This window comes from Scyliorhinus canicula, chromosome 9 (assembly GCF_902713615.1).
Source record: "Scyliorhinus canicula chromosome 9, sScyCan1.1, whole genome shotgun sequence".
Classification (NCBI taxonomy): Eukaryota; Metazoa; Chordata; class Chondrichthyes; order Carcharhiniformes; family Scyliorhinidae; genus Scyliorhinus; species Scyliorhinus canicula.
The window spans coordinates 25,542,882-25,560,426 of record NC_052154.1 but is presented as its reverse complement, the minus strand read 5'-3'; the positions used below and the strand labels follow the sequence as shown (position 1 = coordinate 25,560,426).

The 17,545-nt window shown below is 39.1% G+C and overlaps 1 protein-coding gene across 1 annotated transcript in view; it reads left to right on the top strand.

Moving 5' to 3' along the window:
* Positions 1–17,128, top strand: part of vps9d1 (VPS9 domain containing 1) — a 132,194-nt gene extending 115,066 nt beyond the window's left edge. The window contains exon 15 of the mRNA XM_038806367.1: positions 11,016–17,128. Coding sequence (XP_038662295.1) covers positions 11,016–11,097 — 82 coding nt within the window. The 3' untranslated portion in view covers positions 11,098–17,128. The remainder of the gene's footprint in view (positions 1–11,015) is intronic.
* Positions 17,129–17,545: the final 417 nt, after the last annotated feature.

Genomic DNA, 17,545 nt, shown 5'->3' with positions numbered 1-17,545 from the left:
TGTAAGTGAAAATTGTTGCATTATTAATGCTACAATACCTTGTACTTTTACTGTAGCCACATATCTTCTAACTGAAATATTAGATCAATGATTTTTAAATGCAATGTACAACAATTAAGATGCTTGTTTGGCCTAGGGTCATCTAATGCAAATTAGTTGTGGGAAAACAGCAAGCATCATTCAATAAATAGAGTTGATAAAAATTTGAATTCTATCTGAAGAAAGCGGAGCTCCTGTAAAAATGCATTGCCCTGGAGAGCAGGCTGCCCTTTGCAGTTTTAGAATGATTGACTTTTATCTTAAATTATTGGAATGAAAATTTCACAAAATGGTGGTGAATTTGCATTTTCTTCCACTACAATGGAGTTGATTGGTGCTTTAATACAATCACAATTTGCATGCTTTGGTAATTTGAGGAAGCCAGAGGTAAGAGAACAGAGGTTTATTTAACTATTTATAATATTCTGCTCAAGGCTACAGCTCACTCCCAGCAGAGTCCTTGCTGGGAGAACTAACCACACCAGGCTTTGGACCGACTGTTGTGTTTGTTTGTAACGAGCTCCAGCTCTGTCCCCCATCTGGGAAGCTCAAACTCAAGAAGTCCTGCGGGAAGATCAACAATAGTGCCCCTGGGTAGCACGGTGGCGCAGTGGTAAGCACTGCTGCCTCTCAGCGTCGAGGTCCCAGGTTCGATCCCAGCTCTGGGTCACTGTCCATGTGGAGTTTGCACATTCTCCCTGTGTTTGCGTGAGTTTCACCCCCACAAAGAACAAAGAAAAGTACAGCACAGGACAGGCCCTTTGGCCCTCTAAGCCTGTGCCCACAACCCATAAAAGATGTGCAGGCTAAGTGGATTGGCCACGCTAAACCCTTAATTGGAAAAAATGAATTGGGTATTCAAAGTTTATAATTAAAACAAACAATGGTGTCCCTGTGGGGGATCTAACCCCGCCACCCCCTTCAGCCGCCAATGGTGGGGCATTTTGCGCCGCTTTGCCCATGGCTGTTCTACCGTCTGTGACGGCTCTGGGTCGGGTGGAGTGTATTGATTTGTTGACAACCATTTCCTGGTCAACCTCCGGAGTGATTGCCGGGATGTCGGTCCTGGACACGACGTCATCCGCTGGTATGGGTCTTCCATGTCCATCTGTGCTTCAAAGACATCCTCCTCCTGCTGGACCAGATGCTGTATTCAAGATGGCAGAGTCCCCAGATTGAAGGATGGTTCCTGGCATGGAGGAGACGGCAATACTGCCGGTTGAGTGCCATGAAGTGCAGGCTCTCACTTCTCGGGTGGTCCAAGTGCTTCCACTGAACTCTCCCCTGAACTAGGCCTTTGTATGAGACCAGACCCGTTCTTTCCAGCAGAACGCCTGGGAGCCAAAGTGCCCCAGCACCAAAATTGCAGGCATAGACTTCATCGCCTGAATGAAATTGCCGTCCTGGTGTCCTCAAGTCGTAGTGCCTCTTCTGCATCTCCTTCTGTACCTCCACTTTCCTGCCGTGAGACTCAACCGGATTCTCTGTCACCGGCCCATCAACAGTTCCACTGAGGTGATTCACGTCATCTGTTTGTTTGTAAGGAACTCCAGCTGAGTGGCCTCCGCCCTCTAACAGGGAAGCTCGTACTCCATGAGTCCTACTGGAGATCAACAATGGATTCCCTGTGGGTTCGTAGGGTGGGCTCGTGGGGGTTATAACACATTCATACAGTTTATTTAAATGCAAATAACATCCTGACTCATGGAAAAATAAAAGTGAACACTGTGGAGGGGGGTAGGTAAGATGAACAATCATTGATCAAGCAAGTCGATGGTTAAAGGAAGCAATTTCATAAAACACTGGAATTATGTGTCATGGACCCGGATGGCTGAAGGTTCTGTCTCCAATGGAGGTGCACAAAAGGACAGAGTAGAAGAATAGAGTATTGAGGTCGGCGGAAGATGTATAGATGCAATGTGGCATGGCTACGAAGGAATTTAAAGATGAGGACATAGATTTTAAACTGAATTCTGTCAGTTGCAGAATTGGTGTGTTCCTTTCAATTGCCCATGATCAGTATGTGTGTATGTAGCATGTGTGTGTTTCTTGCACTCAGAATGATTGTCCCAATTTCAATAACCCAGCAGCAAGCTCTTTGAAAGTTTGCAAAACCAAAGAATATTACGGTATCAACTATCACACACTTATCACTTGCCGCAGAGGTTTAACATGTGATGTTTCACTCGCTTGTCTCACACATTATCAGACCTACAAAGATTAGGTACAGATGAAAGTAAAACAGTACAATTACAAGACATGATTGTCTGTCTCTTTCATGGCAGGAATTTAGTTTCTTCGATGAGTTGATTCTTCAGTTGAAGTGAAGGGCTTGTAAAGCAGAAGATTCTAAGTAAGCTGAGAGGCTTCTTGTAGTCAAATTTTCAAGTGGTTGGTTCTCAAGCGAACACAAAGTTCACTGTGTATTAACCAGTTCTTGCAACTTGTCTTAAAAAATAAGTTTTGTTTTCTAATAAATCATTCTGAGTTTATTGAAAGAAGCCTGGTTAAAGTTTCTTTTATTCTGGATCTAACAGTACCGGAGGTAGATAATTGGCCATTTTTGGTCAGTGAATTAAACATTTAAACTGATGGTGCTACTTGTGGAGTCGTAGATAAACTGAGCACTCCTCCCATCCCAGTTATAACAGCCTTTTCATGAAACTAATTGAAAAGGATAATTTCAAATTGAATAGGTCATTCAAATACAAACAAAGACAATGGCTATCTCAAATACTCAATGGCTATCTCAAATACTCAATGGCTGAAATCCACAACACAGGATGTATGATCAACACATCACCCCTTTTTAGAAAAAGGACTTTGAACTTGTACAAGTCACATGATGAGGAAGCTGTTTTGTTGTCTGCTTTTAAAATGACATAAAACTGTTCTGCTAACAAAGTTCCATATGAAAAATTTGAACAAGCTGTGTGTCATCTAAGTAGCTACGGTAATAAACAGCAACACCTTGAAAGTGGGACCCCAATCAGCACACACACAATCAAACAAAGGACAAATAAATAGGAGTCTCTGCAGAGATTGGCATTTGAAGAGTAAACTTTGAAAAAAGGAATGAAGTTCACAGGGTTTCACTGCTGTTGATCTGAAGTTCCCTTGTGTGCAGACAGATCTCTAGTCCTCGTAGAAGCCTGGAGGTTCTCGCCACACAAGAGCTTCGGCATGGAGAAAAATATAGCCAGAGACATCATTCTTGTCTCAGCCTCACAAGTTTGCCAAAGACAGATGCGATGAATGTAGAAATTGTTATATACTATAGTTCAAATTTGTGGTGGTAATGTTATTTTAAAAATAACCTGGTTTAATATACATGTAGTGTGCCTACTTAACCTGTAATTAAGGATTTGTAAAAGGTGATCAATAATTGTTTTTAATCATTTATTGTTTACAGTGAGATAGCTCATGGAACATTGTTTTGATTACAGGAGATTCCCAAAGGGATACATAATTTGAGCGATTGTATTTAGCCCTAGCTAAACAAGTTATGAAACATCCAAGTGGGATACAAATTGTATAATTAATGGGAGGAGCCAGGTTTATGTCGTCTTGCAGGCTGTTGGACAATTTTAAGTTGAACAGCAGTTTGCCAGAGAATTTGATTCTGAAAAGACAGAAGGATTTTCCTGGTTATACCTGATAGGGTATCTCTCAAAAGGTCAGCACAGATAAGCAAATAATCTGTCTTGTTAACTTTATTTATAAGTGGCATTTAAACTATATTGAATTACTTAATATCTACACCTGCCACTAATTCCAATTAAGTTAAAATTCTTCCTTTTTATTTATGAACTGTTCAGTTGTTTAATTATAAAACTGTTTTTTGATAATGTGGTAATTTTGTGTTAAATTAAAGTTTGTTTTAACATAAAAGATACCTATTGGTCAGAGTCATCACTCTTGCGGTGAAATGTCCTTTCCTTGCAATTCAATTAAAAATTGTTTGGGGTTCTCATCCAGTATTCTAACACAAGTTAAGGACTGGTCTGGCATCCTACTACAGACAGGTTCCACTGAGATGAGAATTCCTAACAGAATACTGTCAACCAATCCATCTCAGGCAAGGCAAGGAGAATGCGAGTTGGGCAGCTTCTCACTTTCTCAGTTCAATCCGAACTGAGTTCAAAGCTTAAAACTCATCCCTATCATGTGGTTTCCAACATATCAATAGCCATCACCCTTTAACCAGTTTTTCTTTCCCTTTAAAATAATTAAGTGCAGAAATCACACCGCTCTTCCCCTCCTAACATGCAGGTCAGATGATTTCTTGGAAAATAAGTTATTGCTCCCTGACTGATGGTGAACCTTTTGTAAAATAAAATCCCAAGTAATGCAAGTGTCCAAGTAATGCAGTGGCCTTCCAAATTTTAAAAGAATAATCCAGTTCATGAGGATACGGTTTTGCCAACAAGGCATCAAGTCGAGATCTGTCTGGAAAATGTGTTCTCTCTTGAGACAAAGGAGTGTTTCAATCCACAAGAGAAATCAGGTGATCCTCATGTGGCCATCTTCTTGCAGCTGTTTGTAGTCAGTTTTAAAATATAAAAAATAGTTTGAACTTCAGAATGTATGTTAGAGTAAAGCGATTCAACCTAGATAAGCAAGGATAGGATTGATTTGTGATTACTACAGGACAAGATGTATATGACACATTTTTGCCAAAGCTAAGAGTTTATGGAGAATGCTGATTCTCCCAAGAACACTTGTAAGTGCAGTGCTGAGATTTCAACAGCAGCAAGGTGCAGTTTAATCCACACATGCTAACCTGTACTGAGTGAAGCTAAAGTATCTCCAAGAAATGGCCCATGAAATATCAAAGAAATGTTACCTTGTGGTCATTTCATTCTCTTAAGGAAGTAGATGAGTAACAAATACACAAATAATGTTGATTCTTTCGAGAACAATGTGATAAACAAAGAAAAAATATTGAAATTTTCAATATTTCATTGCTTTAATTTCTTTTTCTTCCTCAATTAAATAGATTTTAGGCACCAAAACCAATTTAAAATATTGGCACATGCCTACATAAATAAAATAGAACTTAAGCCTTCAGGCTACTTAACCACTGAACCACATAATTTTCTCAATTGCTCTTGAATCTCGTGGTGTTTGGTCCTCCACTCCCTTCTAAACTTGCGTGTGTGCCAAAGAAATGTGAAGAAAATGAGCAAAACAAAATTTGTAATTTAAAAAACCAAATGACAGTACTTGGCAGAAAGTAAAATATGCCCTTGGATCTTGAATTAATTATTTCATAAACTCACGCAATGATAAAGTTTCCAGTGTTTGCAAGCCACATTTGTCAAGATGTTGGTTGGAAGGTCCCTAACTATTCGACGACTAGCACATCTGTAGTTCATTCACCTCTGAAAAAGGAGAATAGTTGATTCTTCTAAACTCGCCACTTGTTCCAAGCGGGTATGTTTATCCACTTGGTTGTGTCTGTTTTAGTGTGAATTTAATTTTTCCTTGCGATTTCCACCTTTTTTTAAATTCCCCATTTTGAGACATGGCTGAATACATATTCTACACACATTCAGCCAAAGTTTGAACATAATGGACAGTTAACGTGGGAGTCATTCATAACTTCCCCTTCCTCTTTAACTATTCTATTCTCAATGTGCATGAATTTGTTTTGTTTTTCTTTGATGACAGCTGGCTGACCCCAATTTCTCGCACATTGGTATGCCTTTGTTGCAAACACTCTGCTTAGCAGGGGCCTCGTGCAACTATGCTCTACCAATGCAGCCAAATCCTTTTGCTGGGAATGTATTTGTAGATAATGGAAAATCATTATAAATACACAAAAACACGCAAATGCAAGCAAGTATAAAAATGCCATTGCATGAAGTCCCTCAGAAGAAAATTTAGACACCAAGCTAGGAGTAATCCAATATGATTCATCCAAAATTATTCTTCAAAAAATTATCTATCTTTATCTTAAAAACATTTAACGAAGGAGCCTCAACTGCTTCACTGGGCAAGGAATTCCATAGATTCACAACCCTTTGGGTGAAGAAGTTCCTCCTAAACTCAGTCCTAAACCTACTTCCCCTTAGTTTGAGGCTATGCCCCCTAGTTCTGCTTTCACCCGCCAGTGGAAACAACCTGCCCGCATCTATCCTATATATTCCTTTCATATTTTTATATGTTTCGATGAGGCCCCCCCCCCTTATTAAAGGTAACCTTCATATATCTTTTAAAGTTTTATAAAAAGAAAAACTGAACTTTGATTTTTCAAAGGATTGTTCGCCATTTTGCTGTAACGTAATAGGGTATGCAGTTCAGCCAATGATTTTTCCAACCAATTAATTTTGTACCTTGTTGGATGAAAGAGTGAGAGAGTGAAAAAAGAAAACTTCCAGGTGTCAGACATAAAGCTGTTGCCTGCTTTCTTTTTGCGAGGACTTTGAAGTATGCATTTTTATGAGTTGAATTGGTTTATGTGGTATTTTATTTCCTATGGAATCCTGTCTAATTTGTGATATCCTTTTGAGCACTTTTGCAAGATTGATTCTAATTTTATCCGGCAAGTGACTAAAAGTATGATTTTGTTCCCCTGTTTATTTTCTGCTTGTATAGTTCTCTCTCCCTTTCCATTCTGATAATGTAAATAGAGCCGTCATTGGTTTAGACAAAGGTTGAGACACCTGTGTAATAACATTTCATCAATATCAACAGAAGCAGTTTGCATATATGTGGCATATTTAACATAGAAAAGTTATACAATGGCAAATGCAGAGACATAAAGAAAAGCTGATTCTGATGTTAGAATATTGAGCAAATAATTGGTCACAAAGTTGGGTTTTAAGGAAGATAGAAAGCTGAAGTGTCGGGTTGACAGGCAAGTAGCCTAGATTGATTGGGTGAGAGGATGTACAAGGCACCAGAGTCTTAAGGACAGTGGGTTAAGAGTTTGAGAAGGTGACAGAGATGACAGGGAGGAATTTAAACATCTAATATGAAATTGAATGTGAGGAAACGAAAAGCCAATGTTGCTCAATAAAGCTCAGCTCAGATGAAGTGGACTTAATACAAAGTAGGATTTAGGACGGCACAGTGATTAGCACTATTGCCTCACAGCGCCAGGGACCCAAGTTCAATTCCTGCCTTAAGTGACTGTGTCTGTGTGGAGTTTGCACATTCTCCCCATGTCTGAGTGGGTTTCTTCCGGGTGCTCCAGTTTGCTCCCACAGTCCAAACATTTAGTGGTTAGATGGTTGGCCATGCTAGATTGTCCCTTGGTGTCCAAAAGGTTAGGTGGCATTAACTGGGTTTCATGGATGGGTTGGAGGCATGGACCTAGGTAGGGTGCTCTTTCGGAGAGTCATTGCAGACTTGATGGACCGAATGGGCTCCTTCTGCACTGTAGTGATTCTGTGATAGGCAGATGAGACGTAGATGAGCTGAGCATTACATAGAACATAGAACAGTACAGCACAGAACAGGCCCTTCGGCCCTCGATGTTGTGCCGAGCAATGATCACCCCACTTAAACCCACGTAACCCGACAATCCCCCCCATTAACCTTACACTACAGGCAATTTAGCATGGCCAATCCACCTAACCCGCACATCTTTGGACTGTGGGAGGAAACCGGAGCACCCGGAGGAAACCCACGCACACACGGGGAGGACGTGCAGACTCCACACAGACAGTGACCCAGCCGGGAATCGAACCTGGGACCCTGGAGCTGTGAAGCATTGATGCTAACCACCATGCTACCGTGAGGCCCCTAATAAATAAATTTAGAGTACCCAATTCATTTTTTCCAATTAAGGGGCAATTTAGTGTGGCCAATCCCCCGACCCTACACTGTGGGGGTGAAACCCACACAAACACGGGGAGAATGTGCAAACTCCACACGAACAGTGACCCAGAGCCGGGATTGAACCTGGGATCTCGGCGCTGTGAGGCTGCAGGGCTAACCCACTGCGCCACCTTGCTGCCTTAAAGAACAGGCCCTTCGGCCCTCGATGTTGTGCCGAGCAATGATCACCCTACTTAAACCCACGTAACCCGTATACCCGTAACCCAACAATCCCCCCCATTAACCTTACACTACGGACAATTTAGCATGGCCAATCCACCTAACCCGCACATCTTTGGACTGTGGGAGGAAACCGGAGCACCCGGAGGAAACCCACGCACACACGAGGAGGACGTGCAGACTCCACACAGACAGTGACCCAGCCGGGAATCGAACCTGGGACCCTGGAGCTGTGAAGCATTGATGCTAACCACCATGCTACCATGCTACAGATCGTGGAAGTTGGAAGTTCTCATCTAGGGAAGTAATAAAACAGTGGGCTTATTGTATCAAAGTGACAAAAGCATGTTAAATGGGCTGAGCTGGCACAGAAGTCGGTGATGTTATAGGCGTGAATTTTTGTAGTGCAGAGGATATGGAGCTGGAAGCTCAGTTCGGTTGAACAGTACCTAAAGCGAACGTGGGAGGATATACTGCAGGAATCTCAGAATGGGGCTGGTGGACGCTACACAACAAGGATCTTAAAGGAGAGGCCAGAGGGTGAAGCATAACAAGGACATTTTGAAGAAGTAGGGGAAAGTTCAAGTTGTAATTTGGTGATAATAATGCTCCCTCCACCAACTTGTTTTCAGGTACAATTAGGTGAAGCGTCGTCAGTGAGGCTAAATATCATTGCCCAGTGGCAGTCAGCACAGTCTGCTATAATCGAGTTAGACAAGGAACACCAATAGAAGGCTCAGGTGGAACATAAATGTCAGCATGGGCTGGTTATAGTTGAATGCTCCGTTTTGGGATTGATTTGTCATTGAGATGTGGGCGCCACTGTCAAAATTAACCCTTCTTGCCCATCCCAAATTAATTGCCCTTGATGAGAAGATGGTGGTGAGCATTCATCTTGCACTGCTGCATGTGGTGTAAGTGCAGCAGGAATTCTATGACTTTGACCCAGTGACCAAAAAGAAACGCTGATATAATTCCAACTCCAGATGGTGTGTTGCTTGGAGGGGAACCTGCAGGGGTGGTGTTCCCAAGTGCCTGCTGTCTTCCAGGTGGTAAAGGGCGCAGGTTTGGAAGATGTTGACTAAGGAATCTGGCCAAGTTTCTGTAATAAGACTGTAGGTGGCAAGTGCCTGTTCACTAGTGAAAGGGCATTCTGGAGGGAAATGTAGAGCTAAACAGTGATTGTGATGGTGGATAATGGTGGTGGGGTATGAGGACAAGAAGGAGATTGTAGAGGTTAGTCCAAGGGGAATGCATTATAGATTGAATGAAAATTAAGCTGTTTGAAGACTTTCAGAATATACATCAAAAAATGTCCCTAGCCTTCAGTCTATGGTAGCATTTGTTCTGATTGATGCTTCATTCATTCTTTCCCCATGAGTGGTAGAAACTGAAGGTGGAGTGTCATATTTTCATCGTTTTAGATAATATGGTTGAAATTTATGAGCATTGTGCACTTTTTTAAAATCCTTTTCTCACTTTTACACCCAAATTGTGAGAGTTGAAGGGGGTATACTAAAGTACTGATTTAGCTTTGTCACAGAAGCCAGGTTTCTCAATCAACGTCTGCTTCACAATGTGAGGACCAAAATCATGATAATGAAATCATGTTTTAAATAGCTAGCCAAATGATTTTGCGCAAATTAATAACCAACAAAATAAATGGTTATGTTTTACAAAATAATTGCCTATTAATGATCATAAATTTTGTGCACTTCACCAGGTTTCTGTTTGTAAAAAAACAAATTGCCTCCATTGTCTAATTTGGAATAATATGATTCCAAAGATAATATTGAATAACTCCTTACTTGCATTTGAGGTTCAACTGCAACATATCTTAACAAAGATAAACATTATTCTGACGTACAATAGTATATCTTCTTTGAACTTTTTACGGAAAAGAAAAATCTACAGTTAAATGCTGGGTTGTGTTCAACATCGAAAAGAAATTCTGTAAAGTTTGTCACTAGTTGCTACTTTCCCATAAAGACTTTTGTACATTTCATTGTTACTTTCCAATGAAATGCTCCTATGCTCAGTTGTAACTTGCTAAAATTTAACAGTCACCACAAAATGTAGGTCACAGTTTGCCCCGGGGAGCTGTCTGCCACTTGAGTCCATATCCTACCGTGGTTCTTGCAACACAGCCAGTATTTTAATCGCTGTCAGTTTTGGGAGGAAAAGCATATCTTGGGCAGGCTGATGAAGAGGGATCTTTTCATAGCTTTCCCTGGTTCTGACTGAGCTTCCTATTTAATTACAGCTGAAGTAAATCCTCACTGTACCATGCATTTCTCAAAGCAAATAGAATGTTGTTGCTTATATTAATAATTGATTATCCAGGTTTTTCTTGTCTTTGTAACTCATTTGAGTGCACACTGTGGTTTCTCATGGTCCACGCACTTAAGTTTAAATCAATAATCCCATTAAGTTTGAATATATCTCGAACTGCGTAAACTCAGTGTATTTTGGTGTTCTGATTTAACATTTAATGAGGTTTTTTTTAGCTGTCTAGGCTCACGAACCTCAACCCAGTAAGTCAGAAATATAAGTGCTTACTAAACTTAGTTGCTTTAATTGGAAAGGTCATATTCATGGGGCCTATGGATTAGTTAAGGTTCACAGTTGTGGTTTGGAAACTCCTATATTTTAATAACTCATTCGTCTTTGCTCCGTTGACTTGTTTAAAGCATTTTTAATTATCTTTTTTAATATCTCCATGGACTGCAGATAATGTAATATTCAGTCACATGGCCTGGTGAGGCACTGGGAGAATGTACTCCATGGCCTGTACATCTGGCTGTGTCTTTTTCGTTCTCATCCTTTTACAACAATTGAACAATGAAAACTCGAAAGGATCTTGGTTTAAAGCAAACTCTGCCTTCTCACTGGAAAATTACACTGATTCATGCAGCTTTTGAATATATGATCATAAAGAATAACTCCATATCATTTTTTTCTTTCTTCAGGTATTTAATTGGTGAAGAAGGCTACTGTCTAACGTCTATGCAGAGTGCTCTCTCTTATGTGGAATCTTTATCCAAAGGATAAAAGTTACAACCTGCATTCACGATGAATCTTCAAGAATAGTTTTGTTACACTTCCTAATGTTTTATTTTTATATTGTTAAGAACATCCGCTGATGTTACCTGCGAGAATGTCTTGAAATCTTGAAGGATAACTTAATGATTGTGTATATTTGTTTGGAATAATGTGAGGAACCATATACAATCCAGTGAGGAACCAGTCCAGTCGTCTGTAAACAATTAATGAAGAATATTTATTAAAGAAAAGAAGACATAGCAAAAGACTAATATACACTCTGACATTTAAGTCTATGTATATGAATAACTAAACACACTACATTATCTGAAGTTACCTCTTGATCCAAAACTTTACCCACGTTCCCTGAACTAAGACACTCCAGTCTGTGGATATGAATAACTAAACACACTACGTTATCTGAAGTTACCTCTTGATCCAAAAATATACCCACGTTCCCTGAACTAACTAAGGCAAGAACTAAGGCACTATCCCAAGCAAGATTCAATTTTATTAACTCTATAGGTCAAATCCAGTTAATAGTTACCATGCAATACTACTTAGGTGACCAAGTCTGGAAAAACGTCTCTTCCTGGTCCAGTGAAAGCACAAAACTGCGTCTTTTAAATCTACAATTGTTGGATGGAAAACTAGCCTGTTTCCAAATGAGGGTGTTAGGAATTATACAGTTCAATCTCTTTGATATTCCCCTCTGTAGATTCTGCTGTCTACCTCGCTCAATTTCCTTTAGAAGTTATCATTTGTATAACCCCACTGATCTCGGGTAAACAATGTTTCTAATATGGCCATTTACACCTCAATGTCTCTAGACTCTGACTTATCTTGTTATTTTTCCGTTATTTTATTTTCATCTCAAGTTCACTGTTAATCTCGTTAACTTCCCACATTCCTGACAATATTTAATTTACTGGATTTGAGGCACTGTTCTTTATGAATATGTCAAATAAGTTGAAGCATTCCATTATTTGTGGCAATTGTTTCAGTGTTGCACAAAATAATCTCATTAAAAACATTGTCTCTGTCTATGAGATTATTAGGACAAAACATTGCAATTGGTTGCGAGTAATGTGCATTGCAAAGCAAGAAGATTCAGTATTGCATACCAATGCTGGAAAACACTACTACATACTAGTGGGCAGTGGAGCTAGAGAAGTGCACACTCCCTCCTGCACCAGTGCAGGTACTGAATTATCCACTACGTTGCTTTTGTTCTTTGATTCAATGTATTGTAATATAACCATGTGTTTAGAAGGTGATTTTTAAATAGTATATTAAGTTCTAAATTGGCAGATTTATTTATTTTCTATATTATAGTTGTTTAAAATAGAAGGATGGAACATTCTTAATAGGAACTGTAAATCAGACTTCTAGCACTGTGCCTTCTAATGCTGCTTTGCAAAACCTTGAGTGCACGCACGCCTAAGAAAACGGAAGACATTTACCAAGATCACAAAGATTTCTAATGCTGTTCCTATGAATAATGCCTGCCTTATGTTCTTGGTGACTTCTAAATATTTTTGTTTTTCTTTTACACTTTGATTTATATATTTATATAAACATTTCAAGGGATGTATTTTTAAATTTATTCATGGGATGTGGGTGGCACTGGCTGGGCCAGCATTTACTGCCCATCCCTGAGGGCATTTCTGAGTCAACCACATTGCTGTCACATATAGGCCAGACCATGTAAGGAGCACAGATTTCCTTCCCTTAAGGACGTTCATAAACCAGATGGATGTAGACAACAATCGACCATGGCTTCATGATCATCATTGGTCTTTTAATTCCAGATTTTTAAAATTGAATTCCAATTCCATGGTGGGCTTCCAACCAGGGTCGCCAGAGCATTACCCTGGGTGTCTGAATTATTAGTCCAGCGACAATACCACTATACCAATGCATAGGGAATGAAGTAATTGTCAAATATCATTCTGCTGCCACAGGTCACATCTAAAATTAAACGTACCAGGCGTTAAGGGCCTCCTACTAGAACCTGATGAATCAGCTGAAGAAGCTGCCCTGGGAATCCTATGGAAGATGTTGGGCGATTATCAGCTATTTTCTCACACATGCTTGTGCTGTGGTGATGATATGGATTTACTTTATTGAAATAACATGATGGGCTGCTTGGAGTAGCCACTCAACCACTGACCATTTTTCCAATAGGCTTTCAAGGGAGATCAAAATGAGATAAATTGAAAAGGAGAAAAGAAGGATTTTTCATCATAGATCCATAAAGGGAAGGCAGCATGCTTTTTCTATTAAGATCAGGCAGCATGGGTTACATGCAGGAGAAACTACTTTTAGCAATGTTCTTTTCACTTCCCTCACACCTCACCACTGGCTCACATTCAGATTCAGTAATATTTACCCAAACAATAAATATTACTGATTAGATTGGATTGTGTTAGAAGACTCCTTGTAATTGATTCCTGTAATTTTTAAAGTATTGAATATTATGTATGTTTTATATGACTAGTTGTTCACACTACAGTAAAGATCAGAGAAAAATCAGTCTTGAATCAAAGTTTTCTTTGCTTTGAATCACTAAATACATAGTGGTATCATTGAACATGAAATAGGTAGATTATTGAGATTCCATAATACCCAAGTTGGTTTCAGTATAAAAATGAAATAGTCTAACTTCCAAACTCTGTCAGCTTTCTGGAAAAGAAGAACGCAATTGAAAAAGTTACCTGCCAATTTTGGTTTTGCAAACTGGCCTTCAAACCTGGCTATCTCTTAGATTGTCCATCACTAATAGGTGACATCTTAGAATCAGGAGCAGAGAAATTACACAGACTTGCATAGAATGTACACTGCAGAAAGAGGTCATTTGGCCCAACCAGTCTGCGCTTGCGTTTATGTTCTACACCAGTCACCTTCCATTCATTCTACCTCATCTTGTCCTTCCATACATAGATTTAAAGATCTTTGCTATGTTTCCCTGTTCAATCTTTCCTGATGGATGTAATCGTTCAGTTCTGGCACTCTCCTGTCAATCATTTTTGCACATTTTTCACCATGTTTACATCCTTTTTAAACACTGAAGACCAGACCAGTTCAGCCTAACATGGACACTATAGGTTTCACATAACTTCGCTACTTTTAAACTCCTAGAAATAAATCCCACTGCCTTTTTGCACATTTTTCACTGCTTTGATGACTTGAGATGCTGCGTCTAATTATTCGTTACCCTTGTATCTCTTTGCTCTTCTACTCAATATTCCGTTTTTTAGTTTCTAAGTGCAGTTGATGTTTTAATCTTTTCCTTACAAAGTGCACTCCTCACATATATGTATCTAAAGTTCATTTGCCACTAAACTGACCAGTCTGCAAGCCGCCTAATGGCTTCTTGTGTTATGTTGTATTCCCCCTCTGTGTTAGCCTTATTCTTCAGTTTGAAGGAGAAACATTTGATATGATTTCTTTGCAATTGAGTTGCTCCGACAGTAATCTGTAACAAATTGCCTTACCAGAGTAAGCTTGTGAAAAATGTAATGAATCTCATGAACGCAAGTTGAAGAGGGGACATCATCTTAATTTTACTGTAACCTCTTTGAAGATGCCATGTTTTTAAAAAACTCAGTGGAAGGAATACTTTCCATTTGTTGTCATTTGTGTAAAATTGCAACTTGTAACTCAAGATCTTCAGTCAACTGGGAACTAATTGATAAATATATCGTGCACATTTCAAATATTAAAAATGCTATTTTAATGATTCACTGTTAAAGTTGCAAGGAAACAAAGCAATAGTATTTGAATACATAAAGAATTTACCATGAAATATTCCAGACATTATGACCACTTTAAGGAATCCGGTGATGCGCTGCCAATAATTTGATAAATGACTATTGTCCTGATATAGCCCGAAGAATGAATTTTAAAAGAATTGAAATGATTAAATGATTTCATCAGACATCAGAGACCTTTTTTGTGGTAATTTAAAAAACATTAAACCCAACTGACATTTGGAACTGAATACTACTGCCTGTCTTCGGAATCCCACTAGATTTAATTGTTGCTATAAAAAAATTGCAATTATATAATTTATTGATCGGTACAGCGAAGTCCAGCCATCTATTATGCTCTGCCCTAGGACTGGTCCTAAATCAAGATTTGCACATAAGGTTTTTGAGCCTTATTAAGGAAGAGTAGTTGTTTTGGTTTCCCATTGTCTTCCTCGCAGTTTCTATCTTCAAATTACTTTATCCCACGTGTTCTGCAGCCACAGTTAAAGAGCCCTGCCTTCCCATCGGACACGGTTATCCCTTCTGCGTGTCTTCTGGTGCTCCAGTGTTCACTCACTGAGGCTGTCTGTAGGACATGAGCCCAACCCTTTAGACTCTACTGAGGATGCTACCACTGAGCTAATGTTCACTAAGGGGATGTGAGTACCTTACTTGGTATCAACCAGTATTTAAAGACTATACTCAAGTCTGAATTCAGCAGGCTGTTGAGGCCTTGAACCCTTCATTCTTCTGCCCAGTTATGGCAATGCTGATGCCAAACCAATATGTTGCTAAGTAATTCATGTCAACCTTAGTTTCATACACACGAACATACAAATTAAGAACAGGAGTAGACTATTGGACCCTCGAGTTGGCTCCGCTTTTTGATAAGATCATAGCAGACCTGACTGTGGCCCCAATCTACTTTCTTACCTCACCCCTTTGACTCCTATTTCAATCCAGATGTCTTGCAACAGGATGTTGGGGACAATCTTTTTCAGCAGAGTAACTCCAGTGCAATGATCAATGGCATCCCTCTGAAGAGCAGTCCAGCACCCTGTTCCCACTCCAGTCCCACTTAAGACAATGGTGTGCACTGATTACCTTTGGCTTTTGTATTCTGCAGATTGTGCACAACTTTATTTTATGAACTGGTCTTCGTTATTTGAGTTGAACTGTCTCATACTTTTGTTGGCATTTGATGTTTCATTTGTGATTGTGCATTTTGAAAGCATGGGTGATATGAGGCTGAGATTTTTGAATGTATGAAACAGATTTTGGAAATATTAAATGACGTTTCCGTCATAATAGAACCTTGTCAACTAGGGTTATTGAAAGGGGCAGGAAGTGAGTAAAGACTGAAGGGCCTTGCAGAGACAGTGAACGAAACTGGGCTAAGTCCCATGGCAGTTGATGTTAGATGGAAATTCTATCATGTTAGTCGGTCAAAGTAGCTATGTTTGTTAGAAAGAGATTTTTATAAAAATAGTTGAATTTTAGATCCTTGTATAATATTTATATTTGAAAGGAATGAATGTGTACAGATGATTAACTTACTGTGAATTTTGTCATGAAAACCTTTTTGATCTGCGTCTGATCTGACTTGATCATAAAATTGAAGCCAGAAAAGATGGTATCGATTTTTTTTTCACAATTCAGCTTTTAAATCTGCTTTCTCTGTGACCTGCTAATAATGTGAGATCTGCTTGAAGATCAGTTTTGATGTTTCCGGTTCATAAAGGGAGAGATCTTTTTTTGATAATCTGACAAAACTTGAAACACTATTTCCGAATGGGTCTTTGAATCAATAGCGACACTGTACAAACACTTGAAAACATGAAGTATTGGATCAATGGAACTGTGCAACCATTGTTCAAAGTGTTGTCTCTTTTCTTTTTAGCCTGTGTTTCTTTCCCTGTGTTCCATGGATCTTACAATGGTGAAAAAGCCCCGATGTTTTCACAGGGAAATTGAGCCGGTCGGACTAATTTACTTTATAGTGCTGCAATTCTATGGTAACACTGCCATAATTTCTGTAACTTTTACAATGTAACCTTAATGGTTTTTAAAGGAAATTTAAGCTTATTTGCTAACTTATGCTCACAAACGAATGAAGTTGCTGATTCTTCTGTAACAATGCAAGAAACATGAATGTTCTGCCCGAATTATATATTTATTCAATTGTTTAAATTTAATCTTATGAATGTATTAATAGATACTGTGAATCTATAGATTATTGTGAATTCATTTTTTTTTGAGGGGTCAAAATAAAGATATGGTGAGGGGAAGATCCTGGCTTTGAGATTCCTTGATTGCTGAAATGTCACCTTGAGACTATTTTTCCTATTTGAGTTTTAAGTTTTGTTTCAATAATGACAAATTTGTACACCAAAACTACTTCTGACAAAACAAAATTTCATTGTATAATTCTAACCAATATTAGCTATAATCTTGTCCAACTAAAGTATCTCTTTAAATTAGTGATATGATTTTGAAAAGTCACAGCACTCCCAAGATACTGAACTGCATATTCTTTCTGGAATTCAATTATCTTGGAAAACCCGGCACAAGCTTTGTTGACATTTGTGTCTGACGTTATTAGATTATCAGTGGAATCCAACCTGAATGGGGGTAGTGCTATTCAATCAGCTGGCCAAAATGTCACTTCAGACCACTGCCTGGTCCAGTGATCCAGTGTATGATTG